This window comes from Aptenodytes forsteri, unplaced genomic scaffold (genome assembly GCF_000699145.1).
Source record: "Aptenodytes forsteri isolate BGI_AS27 unplaced genomic scaffold, ASM69914v1 Scaffold94, whole genome shotgun sequence".
NCBI lineage: Eukaryota > Metazoa > Chordata > Aves > Sphenisciformes > Spheniscidae > Aptenodytes > Aptenodytes forsteri.
Window position 1 is genome coordinate 8,843,479 of NW_008795017.1, and position 17,986 is coordinate 8,861,464.

At 36.7% G+C, this 17,986-nt stretch overlaps 1 protein-coding gene across 1 annotated transcript in view; it reads right to left on the reverse strand.

The window, feature by feature from the left end:
- SNTG2 (syntrophin gamma 2) overlaps positions 1-17,986 on the reverse strand; it is a 193,381-nt gene that overhangs the window by 128,526 nt on the left and 46,869 nt on the right. Inside the window, exons 5-6 of the mRNA XM_009275630.1 lie at positions 16,723-16,766; positions 16,566-16,607 (exon numbers count right to left, since the gene is read on the reverse strand). Coding sequence (XP_009273905.1) covers positions 16,566-16,607; positions 16,723-16,766 — 86 coding nt within the window. The remainder of the gene's footprint in view (positions 1-16,565; positions 16,608-16,722; positions 16,767-17,986) is intronic.

Sequence of the window (17,986 nt, forward strand, 5' to 3'; positions counted from 1 at the left end):
AGCAGGGCCTGTTGCGACAGGACAAGGGGGAACGGCTTTAAACTAAAGGGGTGTAGATATAGACTAGATAGAAAGAAGAAATTTTTTACACTGAGGGTGGTGAAACACTGGCACAGGTTGCCTAGAGAGTTGGTGGATGCCCCATCCCTGGAAACATTCAAGGTCAGGTTGGAGGGGGCTCTGAGCAACCTGATCTAGTTGAAGATGTCCCTACCCATGGCAGGGGGGTTGGACTAGATGACCTTTAGAGGTCCCTTCCAACCCACACTATTCTATGATTCTATGATTCTAATATATTTCTATTTCACTCTGGCCTCTTCCTATTACAATATGAAAGATTCAGGGCATTAGTTTTGTGACAGATCGTTACTGCAATGTTCTGTAATCTGTCTTTATAAGTGGATCAACTTCTCTCCTCTTTCTTTTCTGCAAACTGAGCTTTAGAATATTGTAATTAACAATTTCAGAAAGCCATCAGTAGCCTGCAGAATATATACACATACCCAAACATACAGATATGCATAAGAAAAGCTATAAAGTAGGTAATCACTACCATCACTAATTTATTAGTGGTCTCTTACCTCTGTTGTTTATTCTACAATTTTTATCTGATCATTAGATGAATGCTTATATTACTTCAATTTTGAGAAATTTTATTTTACCTGTCATTTTGCAAATATGTAATATAGTCTCTATTTTAATGAACTAAAATTTAAAAAGATGAGACAAAGCATGGGAGAAAAATGGTGAAGTAAAAAATTATTTTTATGAAGTAGTTTCTGTCCAGAATATTGTCATGGCTACAACATAGCAACAATAATGACACAGTACTGCACTGTTACTGATACCACCCATAGATAAAAGTATTGTACTCTCATCCCTCTACTGAAATGTAAAGCCCTCAAGCAACACAAAAAAGACAAAGCTGACCAGCATCAGACATGTATGGACACTTCAAAATTTTCTAATTACCCAGAAAAATACAGAGAATAATGTTGTATTTTCAGAGGATGCTATTAATGATCACTTCCAAAGTGAAATGAATTACACTCAGAAGGATGGCATGACTGCAGACACAGGAAAGTTAACTGCAAGTTTACAGTTACAAAGGGAAAGATGGCCCTTATTGGGAATGGTTTTTCAACAAGATGATATATATATTTCATATTATTATGAATGAGTAATACAGATTATTAAATTATGAGTCCCATGCAAAGTTCGTAGTTGAAAACAGCACTTGCATACCACTGAACTGGGCTTGCTATGCAGTTACTGGTCAGAGGTAGAAGAGATTGGAAAATCTTGCTGAAGTGATCAATTTCCTTGAATAAAATATAGAGATTTTATACTTCAGAAGAAACTACAGGAAGACAGAGAAGAAAGATCTTAGGTAGGCAGGCAGCAATTCTCCAACTTGGGCTGCATGTGTATTTTGTCAGATATATCTTACTGGGACAGATGTCAGTGAGTAGGTGAAACATTTAGACCTCGATGAATTGAGATTTCTAGTGCACCATGAGCTCTGCACCCAAATCACACTGCTGCTCCACTCCTTGATATAATCTACGAGCTTTCTCATGACATTCTTGTGCTTCAGCAGGAACTGGGGTTCACAGCAAGCTTTCACCACAGCTCGTAAGGCACAACTCCCTCTATGGCTATAGGTATATAAAAAACTACCAAGTATAATACAACTGCACTACACACTAAGAGAAGCCATGAAGTTTTTTGTTTGTCAAAGAATCAGATCTAAATTCAGAGGCAGAAAAGGTATTAACTGGAGACAAAACACACAGAAAACTAAAGCAGGAGAGGGACTGGTGCTTTTCCCATTTCTCCTTGTGCTTGACTTTTTTTTCATCCTATTATATTCACATAGATTTGCTACCAGTCACATCTTGCCAATCAGTCCCTTTAGCTGGATGAATATCTAAGGAGTCCCCATCACGGTGGATATGTAACAGCAATTGGTATGTATGTCCCAGACTGGGCACTGAAATTGTAGAGAATCTGCATCTTCCAATTCAAAAATAAAACATGCTATTCTCTGAGAAACTAAGTCTTATTTATTATCACTTTAAAAATGTCCCCTCTCCATTAACTACCTATCAAGAAAATGCATCTTATGGAAATTTTCACAGATTTAAATTAAACTGCAATTTCTCTTAGTTCACTCAATTAGCACTTTTCTCTTATTTCTGCCTACAAATGCAGTAAAAGATGTTTTTAACCACGAAGTTTCATTATTAAGTTAAACAAGTAACACTGCTCCTGTATGATATAATTACCAGGAATTATAGACAAAAAAGGAAACTATTTAAATGTTTTTTCATTATTTTGTACATTATTTTTTCCAATTAATTACATACTTTAGTCTGTGTTTCACTTCAAAACAATGCTTACACTAGTATCTGGGATATGAAAGATACTGACACATATTGCGCATTGGAAAGTATATTCTGAGCCAAATCAGCTGTTCCCTGAAGCAATGGAAGTTTAAATAAAGTTGCTTAAGGCTAACTATTACCTGAAGCATGAAGACCCATCCCTGAGAAATTAACTTTGCCATCCTTCAAAAAATTCCAAGAATATCAGAGCATTACAGGGACTTCTCTCTGGAAATTCAGGTCAGTCTCAACTGTTATCCATGTGCTATAATTGAAAAGAATTCAAAGCCACAGAACTCACAATTCTAGAATAAGCAGTATGTTTTATTGTTCATCTACTGTTACACATTACTTGGAAAAAAGAAGAATCGTCTCAGGTATCATAAAAATCACAACAGACAGAAATGGCCAAATTACCAGAAAACAAACATACTTAGACTGAAACTTTATTAAATCATTACTGACATATCTGGTATGTCAGCAACACATACTATAGTATTAAAGTGACACTTCTAGTTCAAATACACATATCTGACTGAGCGTGGTTGGAAACGTGTATGTTTAAGTGGAATCAGAATCTGTAGAAACGCAAACATTTCCATCCTAAACGCAGGCCTTTTCAAGCAAACAATTTGGAGCAGTCTAACCCTGCAGGTTCATATTCTTCAAATATCTAGATGATAGTTAAGTGGTTGTGTTTATACAAACTCCAATTGGCACAGATTGAGCTAAAAAGACTAAATGCAGGTTTTCATGTAGCTGTTACTGTTGCCATTTTCTTTGTCAGTGTTTGCTTGTATTCATAGCATACTTGTAGAGTTCTCAGAAAAGGATTTTATCTGACTAGAAGTGCCTCTGAGGAGAGAGATATCAGCCAGAAAACTTCTGTCATCGTCCACTGGTATGAAATGATGATGAAGGTAATTTCAGTTGAATATTTAATGAAGGCCAAGTGCAAAAGCTAAACCAGAAGCTATCAAACTCAGCAGGTCATAGGCTGCGTTCTCCGATTTAGAAATTGTTGACAATTTGGGCACTGCTTCCTTTTCTTATAACAAACTTTTCCACAATGATCCTTTTGTACTAAGTCTTCCTAGTCTAATAGATGTTTCACAGACATCCAGTTAATACAGGACTAAATGTAAGAAGCACTGAGAACTGCTTTGGTGTCTACACATTCACTGCTGAAGTACAAGATAGAAGTCCTAGACCTACGGACTGATCAGCTCAACAGACTGCCCTTCACTTTAGCTCAAGCATAGAATTTAGTTGTAATCATCCATATGTTCACCATTTCAGGCTTAAAGAACTGGGGCACCTAGAAAATAAAAAACATTCCTCTTTTACACTGAAATTCTTACAGCATGTAGAACATAATAGGATAATAGGAATACCTATGGACAAAATTCAGCACTGTTTCATAGTAATAGTACTCCGGTATGTCAGCCTTCAATGCTTTTGTTTCCACAACTCCCCAAGCATGAAAGTGCTACTATCACCATAAAACAGCGGATCATCTGCAATATTCAGTACACATCAGAAAGAAATTTGTGTTAGGCAAGGTCCCATACCTGAACCTTCTGCACACTATCTCAGGACCCCAGCCCATGATTCCTTGCAATTGTGCTACTGTACAGGCCAGTATTTATTCAGCACACGTCATCATAAAGTATATTCCTTTATTCAACACTAAAAATTTCCTGTACTGGAAAAAATCATTCTAATTGATGAGAGGAACATCATGCAAATCTCATCGACATGTTACAGTCTTCTGAAGAATTAGTTTCTCTTCCCCCAGAGTCCTGATTACAGGTAGAGCCATATTTGTTTAAATACAGGGCTATACTTTTTTCTATTAGACTTTTTGCTGTCTAATACCATACTAGACAAAAAATGACAACAGCAAAAAAACTTTTGATTTCCTGATCCAGTTCTTTAATAGTTTTGATGCAATGTGCTAGCTTATTTGCCATCTGAAGTGTATGAATACACTCCTGCTCTATGAGTAAGGGTTTGTCTGCTATCTACAATAAGGAACAAGAGCAGGTGCCATTATCCAGCCTCAATTCAGTGGCTAAACAAATGTGCCTGAAATACTAGCGACAGCTATCAGACCCATTCACTTGTTTAGATCACATTCCCATTAAGTCAATGACTTTTTGAGGAGAAACAATACTGATGTACAGCTCGTACAGTGATCTCAAAGGAGTTTGTTAATCTTCCTTGTGATCAGAAATACAACTACTTTACTAATGAGTTAATTTTATGTGGGTGTAAGTCCTCTGTATAACTTATATTTTCCTTACCATTTCAGGAAATTTACAAAATGCAAAATAACAGAGTTTCTCTTATGTAAACAGCGTAAGTCTAATCTTTTACAAACACATTTATTTAATTAATCTATTCAATATCACATGGGTGTACACTAACTATTAGCTTGCAGCTTGGTCCTCTTAATAACATTGAGCTAGAGTATATAGCACTCCGTAGCTCTTTATACCCTGATGAAATACTGAGGGTCACCCAATATAAGGTAGTGAATTAGTCAAAAGCATAAAACATTGCTTCAGAGAAGCTAGCTTAACCAGAGTAGAAACCCAGCAGAGTGACCAAAAATGAAGACATAGACTAGTTTATGCACAGGATGTAAGGATCAAAGGAAGGAAGAGTAGACAGGTCTTTCTAGCGATTGTCAGGGATAACAAGGGACATCATACAGGACTGTTCCTGAATCTATCAAGTCCTGTTTCAAAAATAAGTAATTTCTTTTCCTAAAATCTTCAGAAGCTTGATATCTTTTTTTTTCCTCTCTAGTCCTAAAAATAGATTAAAATGCTTTAACTAAACAGAAACTTATTGAATGTTTCATGGTTAAAGAGTTTCTTCATGAAAACTTATTTATAGAAATGTTGCAGTTTCTCATACAGCTGTATCTGAAAATTGCATTGTGTTTGAAAGTGACTTACAAATCTACATGCCTGCTTTGGCTGATCTCAAATGTAAATCTCCTAATAATGGGGAAAGCAAGCGGTCAGAGTCTGAGATCATTTCAGCAAGCTCCCTCTCAATAATATTTAGGGCTGATGGATTCTACCCATGTTGTTTCTGTTCATATGTCTGTGTGTAACTGGAGATAGCCTCTTAGCCTGGAGCACATCAAAACCTTATGCCAGTCAAGATGCGACCCCTTTATTCCATGCCCCAAATTGCCCATTTAAAGAAATAATGGTAACAGCAACATATTGGGAAGACGATATGCCTAATCACAAACTAAATAAATCATATTTCATACACAGAAACTAGTCATAGAAAAGCTGATAGGTAAAAACCTCTACATTTCCTTTCCAATATCCAATGACAATGTAGGTCAGTGTTGGAAATCAGCTGGAGAAAGAAAAGTACAACATGCTAAAGGTTTTGGCTTTGTTCTTTTCAAACACCTTTTTATTTTAATTTTTTTTTTTTAAGAAACAACTGTGAAGCTATCTAAGAAGAAAATTCAGAAAATGCTCAAACTACCTTCAAAAGATTAAAAGCATTTAACATAAAAATACTTTGGAAAAAATAAAGGGAGACTCAGTGGGTACCCATAAGGATGGATCCCCCTAAGGTATTTCACAGCATAGCCCTGCCAGGTTGTTCTAGAGAAATCTCCATCGTTTTCCTCTTCCTCTCTCTTCAGCTCTCATGAACAGAGATGATCTGGAGAAGGGAAGTGGTAACGTCAAGGCTGTGAAAGTATGTACCACGATTTTATTTCCTTTACATGTTTTGATTAATTAAGCTGTCTAAAAACATATATATATATATGAGAAGGAAAGCCACTTGACCTCTAGATTAGTCAGTTGTATATTTTAAGTTTTTACTTTTTTTAAAAAAATTGTATTAGTTACTTGAGTGAGATCAGGGAAAGCACCAGCAAAAGCCCTTTCAAAAAGTCACTGGAACAGATTTTCTGTGCTTTCCTACCGCTCTTCCTTTTCTTTCCTCTCTGACATTTTCCTGAGACTTGTTTGTCATCTCTCTGGAAGCACAACAGCTGCTTTGTTTGATTATTTTATTTCCTATTTCTTTAGGTTTCCCATGACAAAATATATACCCCCACAAAAATGCACACACACTTCTTCTCTACGTGTTCAATGCAATTTTTAGAGAGATTGATTTCTTATTTCCACTCTACTGCATCTGCATTACTTGAACACATGGCAATTCCTGGAAATAGAGTGTGATGTTGAGGTGATTTAAGACACTACTGGTAAGTTTCTGTGCAACACCACATACTGTTTTTTAACTTGCATTCATACAGTAAGATGTAATTCCAGCTAAACTTTGCAGTAATGTATATAGACTATTTCAGAAAGTGTGTACCATTTTATTGTCTCTTTTTTTCTTTTTGGTAACTGTTCATTTTTAAAATGCTCTTTAGTAGCATCCACCTGTTCTTCCAATGTGTGTAAAAAAAAGAATGGGAGGAACAGATTGCTTTTGTTAGGGTGTGCAAGTAAGACAGCAAGGGATAGGGAATACAGAAGCACAACTTCATTTAGATGAAAACAATTTATAACATCACTTTTAAACTCTCAGCAGAAATAATTTACTAAAATGAAGAAATCTAAAAGCAAATTTTGGAAAGTACCAAGAAAATGGGAGAGCCACGCAGCTGAAGAAAAAAAATCAAACAGTTCCATGACATTGAAAGGAATCAGACAGTCTTCACGTGATGTGAGAAAATCTCAGTTGCTGGTTCTTCTGGATCTAGTAGAATTATCATTCCAATATTAGAAGAATATTTCTTCTATGTTGACAGGACAATAAAATTGCAGTACAAAGGAATAACTATTCAAGTGAACCATGTAGACTATTGCTGAAAGTACTGAGAATATTCATCTTGGCAGCATTAAGATAGATCTCCAAGAAATGAAACATGCACAGTCTTTCTATGTAGAAAAATATTTGTCTTTTCCTTCATTTGTCTGGTCAAACTCTCATTTTATACTTGTCATATTTCAATTATGCTGTTCGTTTTGACTTCAAAACATTTCCTCTGCTGGGTGAAAGACCATGTTCAAACTGAAAAGCTTCCCGCAGGAAAAACTGTAAAAGTTCAAGGAATAACCTGAAGTTAAGCGTCAGTCTTGGGTCAGAAATGTGTGTATGTCTGTAAGGGTATTTATAATTTTCATGTAGCAACTACCTGGGCAATCTAGCAAAACAATGAGCATTTCTCTTGAACTTTGATCTGTACTGTTGATTATTTCTGGCAGGAATCTTAAGGTATTAAACCCTCTATGGATATTAAATGAAAACTTTATTTTTCCTTTCTCTAAATGTCACAAGGTTGTTGCCTTAAGTATTACTGAATTACCTATTCAAATATTAACATGTAGTTAAACCTACAGAACATAACACTGCAGTTTTCACACTGTAAATATATATCTTAATTTGTTTATAGAAGTACATTAATGATTTTAATAAGAGCATAAATCAATAAAATCTACTTATTAATATGACTATAAGATATTACTAAACATTAAAATTAGTAAATCACAAGAATGTATTCTTGCTACTTCACAAGCATCTATCAATTTGACAAGTTATTGTATAATTATTTTTATGATTTTATTGATTTTATTAATTCATCACTATAATTCTATGTTTTTTATTATCTTATAAAATTTGCTATGAGATATTTGTTGAGCAGTTAAGCATTATGTACCTTTTTAGGTATGTATCTTCCAATTTTTTTCTATTTGACCTTTTTCTTTCTGATATTATATGGATAAAATTCATAATCTATGAATTCTACCACTTGTAACAGAATTCCAGAAGACCATGCAGAGAACTTTAATTCTAAAATAGCTAACACAGAATGGATGATGGAATAAAGGATGAATGACAATAAAATTTCAATATGTCAAGGAAGATAAGCAATTTTCAGATTTATTCCTTGTGTCTTAATGAATCAGCCTATTGAAGCACAAGTTCATTACTCCCTGCCAGACATGCCAATAACACATTAAATAGTATTACAGTAAACATCTGAAGTTATCAAAGATCTGGCAAAACCACTTGATAACTACTAGCTAAAACCAGTTCAAATTCTGCTAATCTAAAACAATCTCCATTGAATGGATTCTCCGTTTTAAAGGATATTGTTTATTTAGTGAGACTACTCATAAATAAAAAGAAAGAAATGTTTCTAAGTACTTTCCTGGGTCAGTGAACAAAATTCCAAATAGATCAACATTTGTGTGAAATACTAAAAATGTGTGAAACACTAATTTACTGTAAAAATATATGAATAAGATATAGTAAGAAAAAAAAAACCATGTAGCACCTAGTTCTTCATTTTATATACCTAGACCCTCATTTCTCCCTTTCTAGCTAATGGAAATAAACCGTTTATTATCTTGAAATGGGATTAATTTCATTCAAACTTACATTTGAACTAATCATAGAATCATAAAACAGCCCAGGTTGGGAAGGACCTTAAAAGATCATCTGGCCCAACCTACCATGGGAAAGGGAGCCTAGATGAGATTATCCAGCACCCTGTCCAATCGAATCTTGAGAAATTCCAGTGATGAAAACCCATCACGTCATCTGTGTTTTGCTTACGGTGGATACACATAGGCGCTTCTAGTGCATTTCATCATAGGGCAGTGCTCACCTTGGGACTCACTAAAATCTTTCTGAATCTCATTTCCCTTTTCCACTAAGTACAGAGAGAGAAGCACCCAGCCCGCACCACAAAATGCCAGACAAGGAAGTATTCTCAGGAGTAGCCTTTAGTAGGAATTTCCCTGGGTTTCCCTCAAATGCTGTTGCAGAGAACACTGCACAAGAAGGCTGTTCACAGAAGGTAGTATGTAGAAGAAAGACAATCTGGACAACCTGTCTATCCTACCATCTGTACAGGAGATCACCTTCTACTGTATTGCCACCGAATCACTGAGTCCTACTGCCAGTCTTCACAGCTCTCCCTTATCCTTCACCTGCTCGAGCAGGTCCAGAGGAGGGCCACGATGATTAGGGGGCTGGAGTACCTCCCCTGTGAGGACAGGCTGAGAGAGTTGGGGTTGTTTAGCCTGGAGAATAGAAGGCTCCAGGGAGACCTTATAGCAGCCTTCCAGTACTTACAGGGGGCCTACAGGAAAAACAGGGAGGCACTCTTTATCAGGGAGTGCAGCAATAGGACGAGGGTAACGGTTTTAAACTGAAAGAACGTAGATTTAGATTAGGTATTAGGAAGAAATTCTTTACTGTGAGGGTGGTGAGACACTGGAACAGGTTGCCCAGAGAAGCTGTGGATGGCCCCTCCCTGGAAGTGTTCAAGGCCAGGCTGGATGGGGCTTTGAGCAACCTGGTCTAGTGGAAGGTGTCCCTGCCCATGGCAGGGGAGTTGGAAATTGATCTTTAAGTTCCCTTCCAACCCAACCCATTCTATGATTCTATGATCCTTACCAACCTGAAAAATTCTGTTGAATCATCAAACTGTCACCTCATGTTTCATTTCCTTTCACAGTTTATTGTGAGTATCTTGAAAACCGAAGTCCCGTCCAAGAGGATACCAAGTGGTATCTCTCCATTGTGAATTTCAACCAAATTACTCCTCCCCTCTGCTTCCCCCTCTCTCTCCCATCAGGAGAATCAACTGTTCCTTTTGTGTTGTACAGGGTGATAACCTGATTAGCCACCAGGGAACCAAAATTAATTTTCCTCTCAGATGAGCAATACAAAAACTATATCAACCTCTGAACTAACATTTTCTGTATTCACAGTCTCTCCACACCAATATACTATTTCTAAAAATAAACTTATTTTTCAAGGAAAATAGATTATTTTCAATTTTCCACAGTCTATTGTATTACCTACTGTAAAAGCAGGATTTTCCTCAGTCCTGATTTTGAGTTACGTTTCTATCCATACCCTTAGCCAGAACTAAGGTGTGATTGTGGAGAAAAGCAAATTCTAGTAATTAGAAGTGAAAAACAGGAAAGCCAGTTTGTTATGAAATTGTTGCTGACAGACCAGCTAGTTGTTTGGCTTGCGGAGGAGTAATCACCTTTTAACCTTGCTGGAAGTTCAAGGGTCAAGAAACAAAACTACATATTTGGTACAATCAGGATCAGCTATCTACATAAGCATCTCCAGAGTGCCAGTTGTGAAGATGGTAGGTAGCAGACAGAACAAATTGGCCTCCTTTCCTATAATTCCCAGATCTTGTAGCCTTCTCTCCCATGTATTTACCCCAGTGGGTCTTAAGTCAGTATTCAGTGCACCTCCTCACATGCTATAAGGGGGAACCAGCAGATATTCTAAAATGGTAGAAATTAAGAAAAAAAGGGGAAAAAGTCTAAACACCAAGGAATCCAGACATGCCATTGTGAAACAAAACAAAATAAAAATCCCAAAGAAAATTCTTGAAAACATTTGTTAGAGCTACAATTAAAAAAAAATAATCAAAACACCAAAAGACAAACAAACAGGAAAAACCCAACACCCCAACACCAAAAAACCCAAGCAGCATGTACTTGCTTCTGCCCCTTAATGGCTTATCACTATGGCTGGCACTAGTGAAGTAATTCAGTATCTCTACCTTTGCCACCAGCATCCCTTTTAGTAGTCTGTGGTGCGTTGACCCCAGCCAGCAGCTAAGTACCCACACAGCCGCCCACTCACTCCCCCCACCAGCAGGACAGGGGAGAGAATAGGAAGAACAAGAGCCACAAAACCTTCGAGATAAAGACAGTTTAATAAGTGAAGCAAAGACAAAGGTAAAAACGAAACAAGTGATGCAAAGGCAATCACTCACCACCTCCTACAAGTGGACTGATGCCCAGCCAGTCTCCGAGCAAAGGCTGCTTCCCCCAGAAAACCCTCACCACAATTTTTACTGCTGAGCATGACGTTATGTGGCATGGAAAATTCCTTTGGTCAGTTCAGGTTAGCTGTCCTGGCTGTGTCCCCTTCCAACTTCTTGCCCACTCCCAGCCTACCCATTGGGACGGGGAAGAGTGGGAAAAAGAGAAAGCCTTGACGGTGTGCAAGCACTGCTCAGCAATAATGAAAACACTGGTGTGTTATTAACATTGTTTTAGTCACAAACCAAAATACAGCACCATACTGGCTGCTATGAAGAAAATTAACTCCATCCCAGCCAGACCCAGTACACAGTCCCTTGGATCACACAATACAATTCATAATCTTGAGTCAGGTATTTATAAAAGAGGTTTTCACCACCCAGAATGCAAGCAGCAAGAAGAAGTGTGTTCAAACTATATTGGAGGATGACGTTTCAGAAGTCCCATCTTGAAGTAGATGACTGAATATGTAAGAGATCATGGTGCCAGATGAAAATAAAGCAAGCCAAAAGAATTACTCAATAACCTTTGACAGGATCCCATTGATTAAATACTTTGTATGATGTTAACAATGTTAAGTATAAAATGCAACCCATGGTGAATAGAGACTACCCAAGCCTCATTGCTGAGTGTCTTTTGAACAGAACTGCTGGAGTGCCTCTCACCTAACCTGACTGACACACTTAGAAAATAGGGCACTCTTTACAGAGGTAGAAGATGCAGGTATGACTTCCTAAAAGTTAGATGAGTCTTCCATCCTTAATCTCCTGCTTTCTGGACAAGTACCCTTAATCACTAAGCTACTATATTAATTTCTTAATACATTGTAACACTACCCTCTTTGGTGGTGTTTCTAGGTGCCCAAACCTACTGCACTGTATGTAAAACTCAAAGCTGATGGTTTATGTGGTCTCTGAACCCTAAATGGAACTTAGGGGTGGGACTTCCTATTTTGCATACCTTAACAACCTTACAGATGAAAGAAGCCCTTTTTCAAGCAAACGTTATTGCAGTTCTGGATCTGTGCCATACCAGAAGTTTAAACATATCCACTTTCATCAAACAGAAAGACATAAGGATCCATGGACCCTCAAGAATGTAAGACGAAGGCTTCCTTTTTTTAAAAATTAAATGCATTGCTTAGACTTATTCCTAAATTCAATATAAACTTCACTTTAGATGTTTATGTGCCATGTTTGTGTGCAAGCGCACACACTCTGGGCCTCCGTAATCCAACAAAAATGAGATGAGAAATATTAACCTCCTGACAGGAGGCAGACAAGCACATCATCATTGACATGTTCCATCTACAAAGAGCAGCTACTGACAAACAACTGATTCCTACAAGCTGAAAGCTTAGGGACATTAAATGAACCCTTCTTTTTGAAGCATTTCTTTTCAACTGCAAAAACACCATATTCACATAAGGAGGTTTTTATTTTGGATGAGAAATCTCAACTATTATTTCATAAAAATGCAATGACATAGTTTTGATAAAAATAAGAAATAAAACATCTTTCATTCTCTCAGGAACTTTGGCAATAGCCTACCTCATCTCAAATCTCATAAAATCAGCCCCTTCCTCTACCACCTGACCCATTTATCTAACCCGACTCTGATTATAATAGCAGGTTGTGGTAGTAGAAAAGTCTCTTTGCAGATCTATCTCCTGGCCCACTGAGATCTCTCTTCCTTCTGGAGCTTCCTTCAGCCATATGGCCTACAATTGTTCCAGGAAGTTTTGTTCAATGCTTCTATTGAATTCCCATGTACAGGGCAAAGAGCAGCATTATGCATTTCTCTGTCATTCCTCACCACTGCAGCACAGCTGTGTTACATCGACAGTTCTGGAGCGCTTCATGGTACTGAAAAACGATCCTTAAGGGATGTAACTTACCATTTTGTGGGGAATAACTTTCAGGAAGTTGAGAGTTTTGTATGTGCAATAACAATACAAGCAGCAGGAGGGCGGTTCACCGGTACACAATAGACCTGACCCTGTGCTTTACTGAGGTTGTCTGTAATTATTCTAGAGATTCAGCCTGATGGTATTAATCAACACCAAGAAAGGGACCACAAGATCATGCAGCTGCACTTTATCTTGACCTAGAGAGATCACCTCCAAGTAATAAAAGCAAGTTTAGTTCCTTTGCCCATGTAATTTCTGCCTTGCTGATAAGACTGTCAAAGCCCATGTCATTTATGGTTGCTACAGATGCTATTCTGAGATACAGTTCTCAGTGAATCGACTGATAACTGCCAATAAACAGGCAACAGGGGGTAACAATTTTTATCTACTGCCTTGCACTGCAGACCGGAAAAGCACTGCACATGGAGTGAATGTGAACTGGCTTTATCCACATACAGTCAACCTGATAAATGAAATAAACCAGTTAAAAACTAACCACTATTCAATAAATCATTTTGTTTCAGGTTAGTCCAAACTTTGTGGTAAACTGTATTTCAAAACTGCATGAAATAACTGGAAGAGTAAAAGAAAAAAAATAAGCATATTATCGACTGCTGTTTAAGTCAGTAAGAATGGCAAATGCCCACTACATTTTCAAATGAAATCCAATAAAATTTTCATAATTACAAGACTAGGTAAGAATCCTTAGAAAAAGCCTTGAAGCTGCTGAACCTTAGGCTATCCATTACCAAATCAGCATTCATCACTGCAGCAGAGGCAGTGGCCTATCAATGCTATACGGTACAGAATTGTTGGAAGTGATGTATAGGAGAAGGATGGGGCTGAGGTATCAGTGGTTCAGGTGAGAGTAGGCAGCACAGGGAACAGATGCTATGAAACATGTTATTGCTAGGAACCATTTTGATACACCTGCTCAAGAGCTGGTGATTTGTTTCAGTGGCTTCCAAAATTGACAGGTTCCCAGCCATATCCCATCCTCTGTGCTTTTCAAGGCATTAGTCTGAGTGTTGCTCTGGAAGTGATTCTCCAGCTGGGGCAGAGTATGAAGTGGAGGGGAAAGTGCAAGAAATGCTGCCAGAACATTGGTCTAAGATATTCATTTTAGGCCCACTGGAGAATATGTGATGGTAAAAATATTCTGGAAATTCAGCCAGCAACTTCTGGCTTACCTCTTGTCTAAACTCTGATAGGTAATATAAAGTAACTATTGATAGGTGCTTTTTTATTTGAGGTTCGGCTGCAAGCATCTAAGCACTGAAAATGCTAAGCAGCACTCTTTAAAAGAAGAAAGTAGTCCCCTATTTTATTTTTTGCCCAAGAGAAGTCCTTGCCGTCTTAATTCTATAAAGCAATGTAAAAAACATTTTAATAATTTTCCTTTTAAGCAAATTAAAAACTCACTGGAAGACCTTGGTCCATTTCTTGAACATTACCATGAAAATGAATGCACCAGCGAGAGTCAGCATATCGTGCTAGAACTAGTCACCATAATTCCATTCTTCAATCTCAAGACTCCTCCAAACTGAACATCACCAGATTCAAAAGCTATGCAGAAACTGTGACTGCATTCCACAGTGTGCTGTACAATCCTGGGCAAGGGACCTTTTCGGTGTATCACAGCAATCCACACGCACTGGTTTTCCCATGAAAACCGAGATAGAGAGATGTGTGCCTTAATCTCCTCCCAGCCTGAAGTTGAGATCTTTGTATATTTTCTGTATTCTTCTTTCTTGCATGTGGGTATGGTCTTATTAGGTACAAGATTCCTTTATTATGGTTATTTATTATCTATAGCCTTATAACCTCTGGGAGTAACAGCTAGGAATTAGGATGTGTCCAATATGCCTACTCAGGCTTGAAGACAGGAAATGCATCTTAGTCCTGTGCATACCATCAAAAAGTGCCCATGTTTAAGCACATTTCTTGCTTCCTCATAAAGACACTTCCACAAAATCTGATAAATAGTATCTTAAAATGACTTACAGAATAAGATGAAATTTAAAAATATGTAACACCACTGGTTTCTCAATTCCTCCCATTCTTGTCCCAACATTTAGAAACAGTTTAAGTATAACATTGTATGCTATTGTTATTACTATTTATACTTCCGTAGCACTTGAGAAGTCTTAACATGAAACAGGAGCACTGTGCAGTGCACCACAGCCCACAACAATAATGTAGATAGTACATAAATATAAATAGGGCACAACTGAAATAGTTACAACATTTCACCAAATAAAACAACCCTGTTCCTTTATATATTTCCCATCAGGAATCCCCATGTTCTCACACAAGTGCACATTTAGAAATAGGTAGCAAAACATTAATTAGATTTTCTATTTTTCAGTGTGTGCAAGGGTAAGACCTACAAAAGTTGAGTCCCTTTCAATTGCACTGAAAGCAATGGGAATCAAAGTTTTTAAATACCTTAGCAGGATCATGACACTCACCCCACATATGCTAATTTTTAACTGCTGTTTTTACAGTAGGTTAAATCAGATTCTTTACTAAACTAATTCAATCCCTGTTCCTGCAGTACTAAGAAGGTGAGAATTTAATTACCATTAAATGTACTACCACAGCAGGTGAACCCTTTAGGAGCACCCTCAATCCCAATGGATCAGGCACTATACCAAAGGCATAATCCATAAAGACTATATGTGTGCACACACATATATATATGTTATATATCCATATACATGTGTTATATATCCATATACATTTATATATATAAAAGACTATTCAATTTATTTGCAACCCCTGAAAGACTAATTGTAATCACCCAAAGGACATTTTGGTACCTACAGTAGCATCATAAAAACGTAATGCATGTTTTTCGTATTTTCACCATTCATTCTTAAATAGTAAAGGCCTTTTAATTTTTTCTTTGCATTCTATTGAATTTTCATGGCAAGCAGCCCAGTGCACAGTTTACAGGGAAAAAAAAGAGATCATGTGTTCATCGATAAAACTGATATAGTTCCTATTCTGGGAAGAGCAGTTGCACTCCGCTGAACAGAACAGAGGTAACCTACCAGGATTTTGCATTTTTGCCTTATTTTGTGCTTTGAAATACTTACTTTATCTAAGGGATGCAAAAACTATAATAAACAATGATGGAGACTCAACTTTGGAATAATACGTCTGTGCCACAAATTCATATATCTTACTATGAAGAAGAGTCACAGTAAGAGTGCAGAAACTATAACAAATGCTAACAGCCAAAATTAAGCTTTTAATAATCACATTTATGACAAACCTGACTACAGCACTGTGTCTTTATAGTAAAAAAGAGTAAACTCATATGAAGAAAGGCTAGAGACAGAACAGTATGGACACAGGATATTCTGTACACTATTAAAAAATCAAAGTGGAATGACTTACCACTTCTTCATGGGTAGCACTTTCTACATTTATACCATTAACCTAAAAACAGATACGATAGGGAGAAAATGATTTGCAATGTGTAAGTTAGTTAATGACATAAACATAAAGGCAAGTATTAAACAAATGTCTGTGGAAAAAGTGAATGTTTACTGACCTGTATTATTGCATCTCCTATAAATAACATTCTTGTTTGGTCAGCTGTGGGATTACAGAAGGAGTACATTTTAATTGAAAGTAGTACTGAAAAATAATGCTATATTCTCTTCCAGCAATTGGTTCAGCATGCTGTTTGTAACCTTCATTTCAAACTGATTTGGTTGCGAAAATACCAATGGCATAGCAATCAGTATTCGTCCTATAAAGGTAATAGATTCCTAGCAATTTTAAACAAATTAAGAGAGTTACTTTCCATGCACAAAGAACTTATTTAATATGGAATACAAATGTCGTTTCTCATTAATGAAGGATTTCATTAAATTATGTGGAAAGTGTGATTCACACTTTTCATTATTCTTCCACAAAAGGGAAATAGGAATTTCTGAAACTACTTAGCAATTCCTTTCCCCCTGAACAAATTTACAGGGACCGCAACAATTAAAGAGGTTGTGCCTAGAATTTAATACAACCCTTTAACATGAAGTTTGAGTTAGCTTTGTTCCTGAGAATAACAAAATACATTATTCCATTCTGTAATTTGCATGTTTCCTGCCTTACGGAGTTAATGGGAATAATGTAATGAAACTACAAACAGTTCTGCACAGATACAAACAATGATACTTTTGAGGTGTATTCTCTAACTTTTAAATTTTTTACTTTTTAATGGAATTTGAGGATGTTTATCTCTTGGAATGTATTACTTAATTGAAAGGAAGGCTCTGATCCTGCAAAGACTGATATAATTAAATAAGGTATATTAATCTTATATATGATCTTATAGGGTCACAGCTTGAGGCTTTGAAGAATGCAATAAATGTTAACAAAGACAGTATTTTGAGAGATGGAAACAGAGGTAAAAAAGAAAGAAAAAAATGCATAGAGTATTCTCACCATTTCTGCAATATAGCTGTTACCACTACAAATGTACTTTTCGTACAAAATAGCTTTTTTTATATTAAATTTGTCTTTCTAATAGATTTTTCATCACTCTTTAGGCAGATAAAAGATAACAGTTCATTAGTCCTACTTTGAACAGTACTTAGGAAAGATTTCACTATTTAATTTAAATACCACACTACAAGTTGTATTGAAGGTTTTTACATCACTTCTTAACCCGCTTTATATTTAAAAATATGCACACAATTTGTTAATAGCTGGTATAGAAAAGAGACATATATGTACAAAAATGCAACTGAATTAAAGCAGTTCATAAACATCACGAAGCAATACAAAGTAGCCTATATTGGGTACATACATTGCTA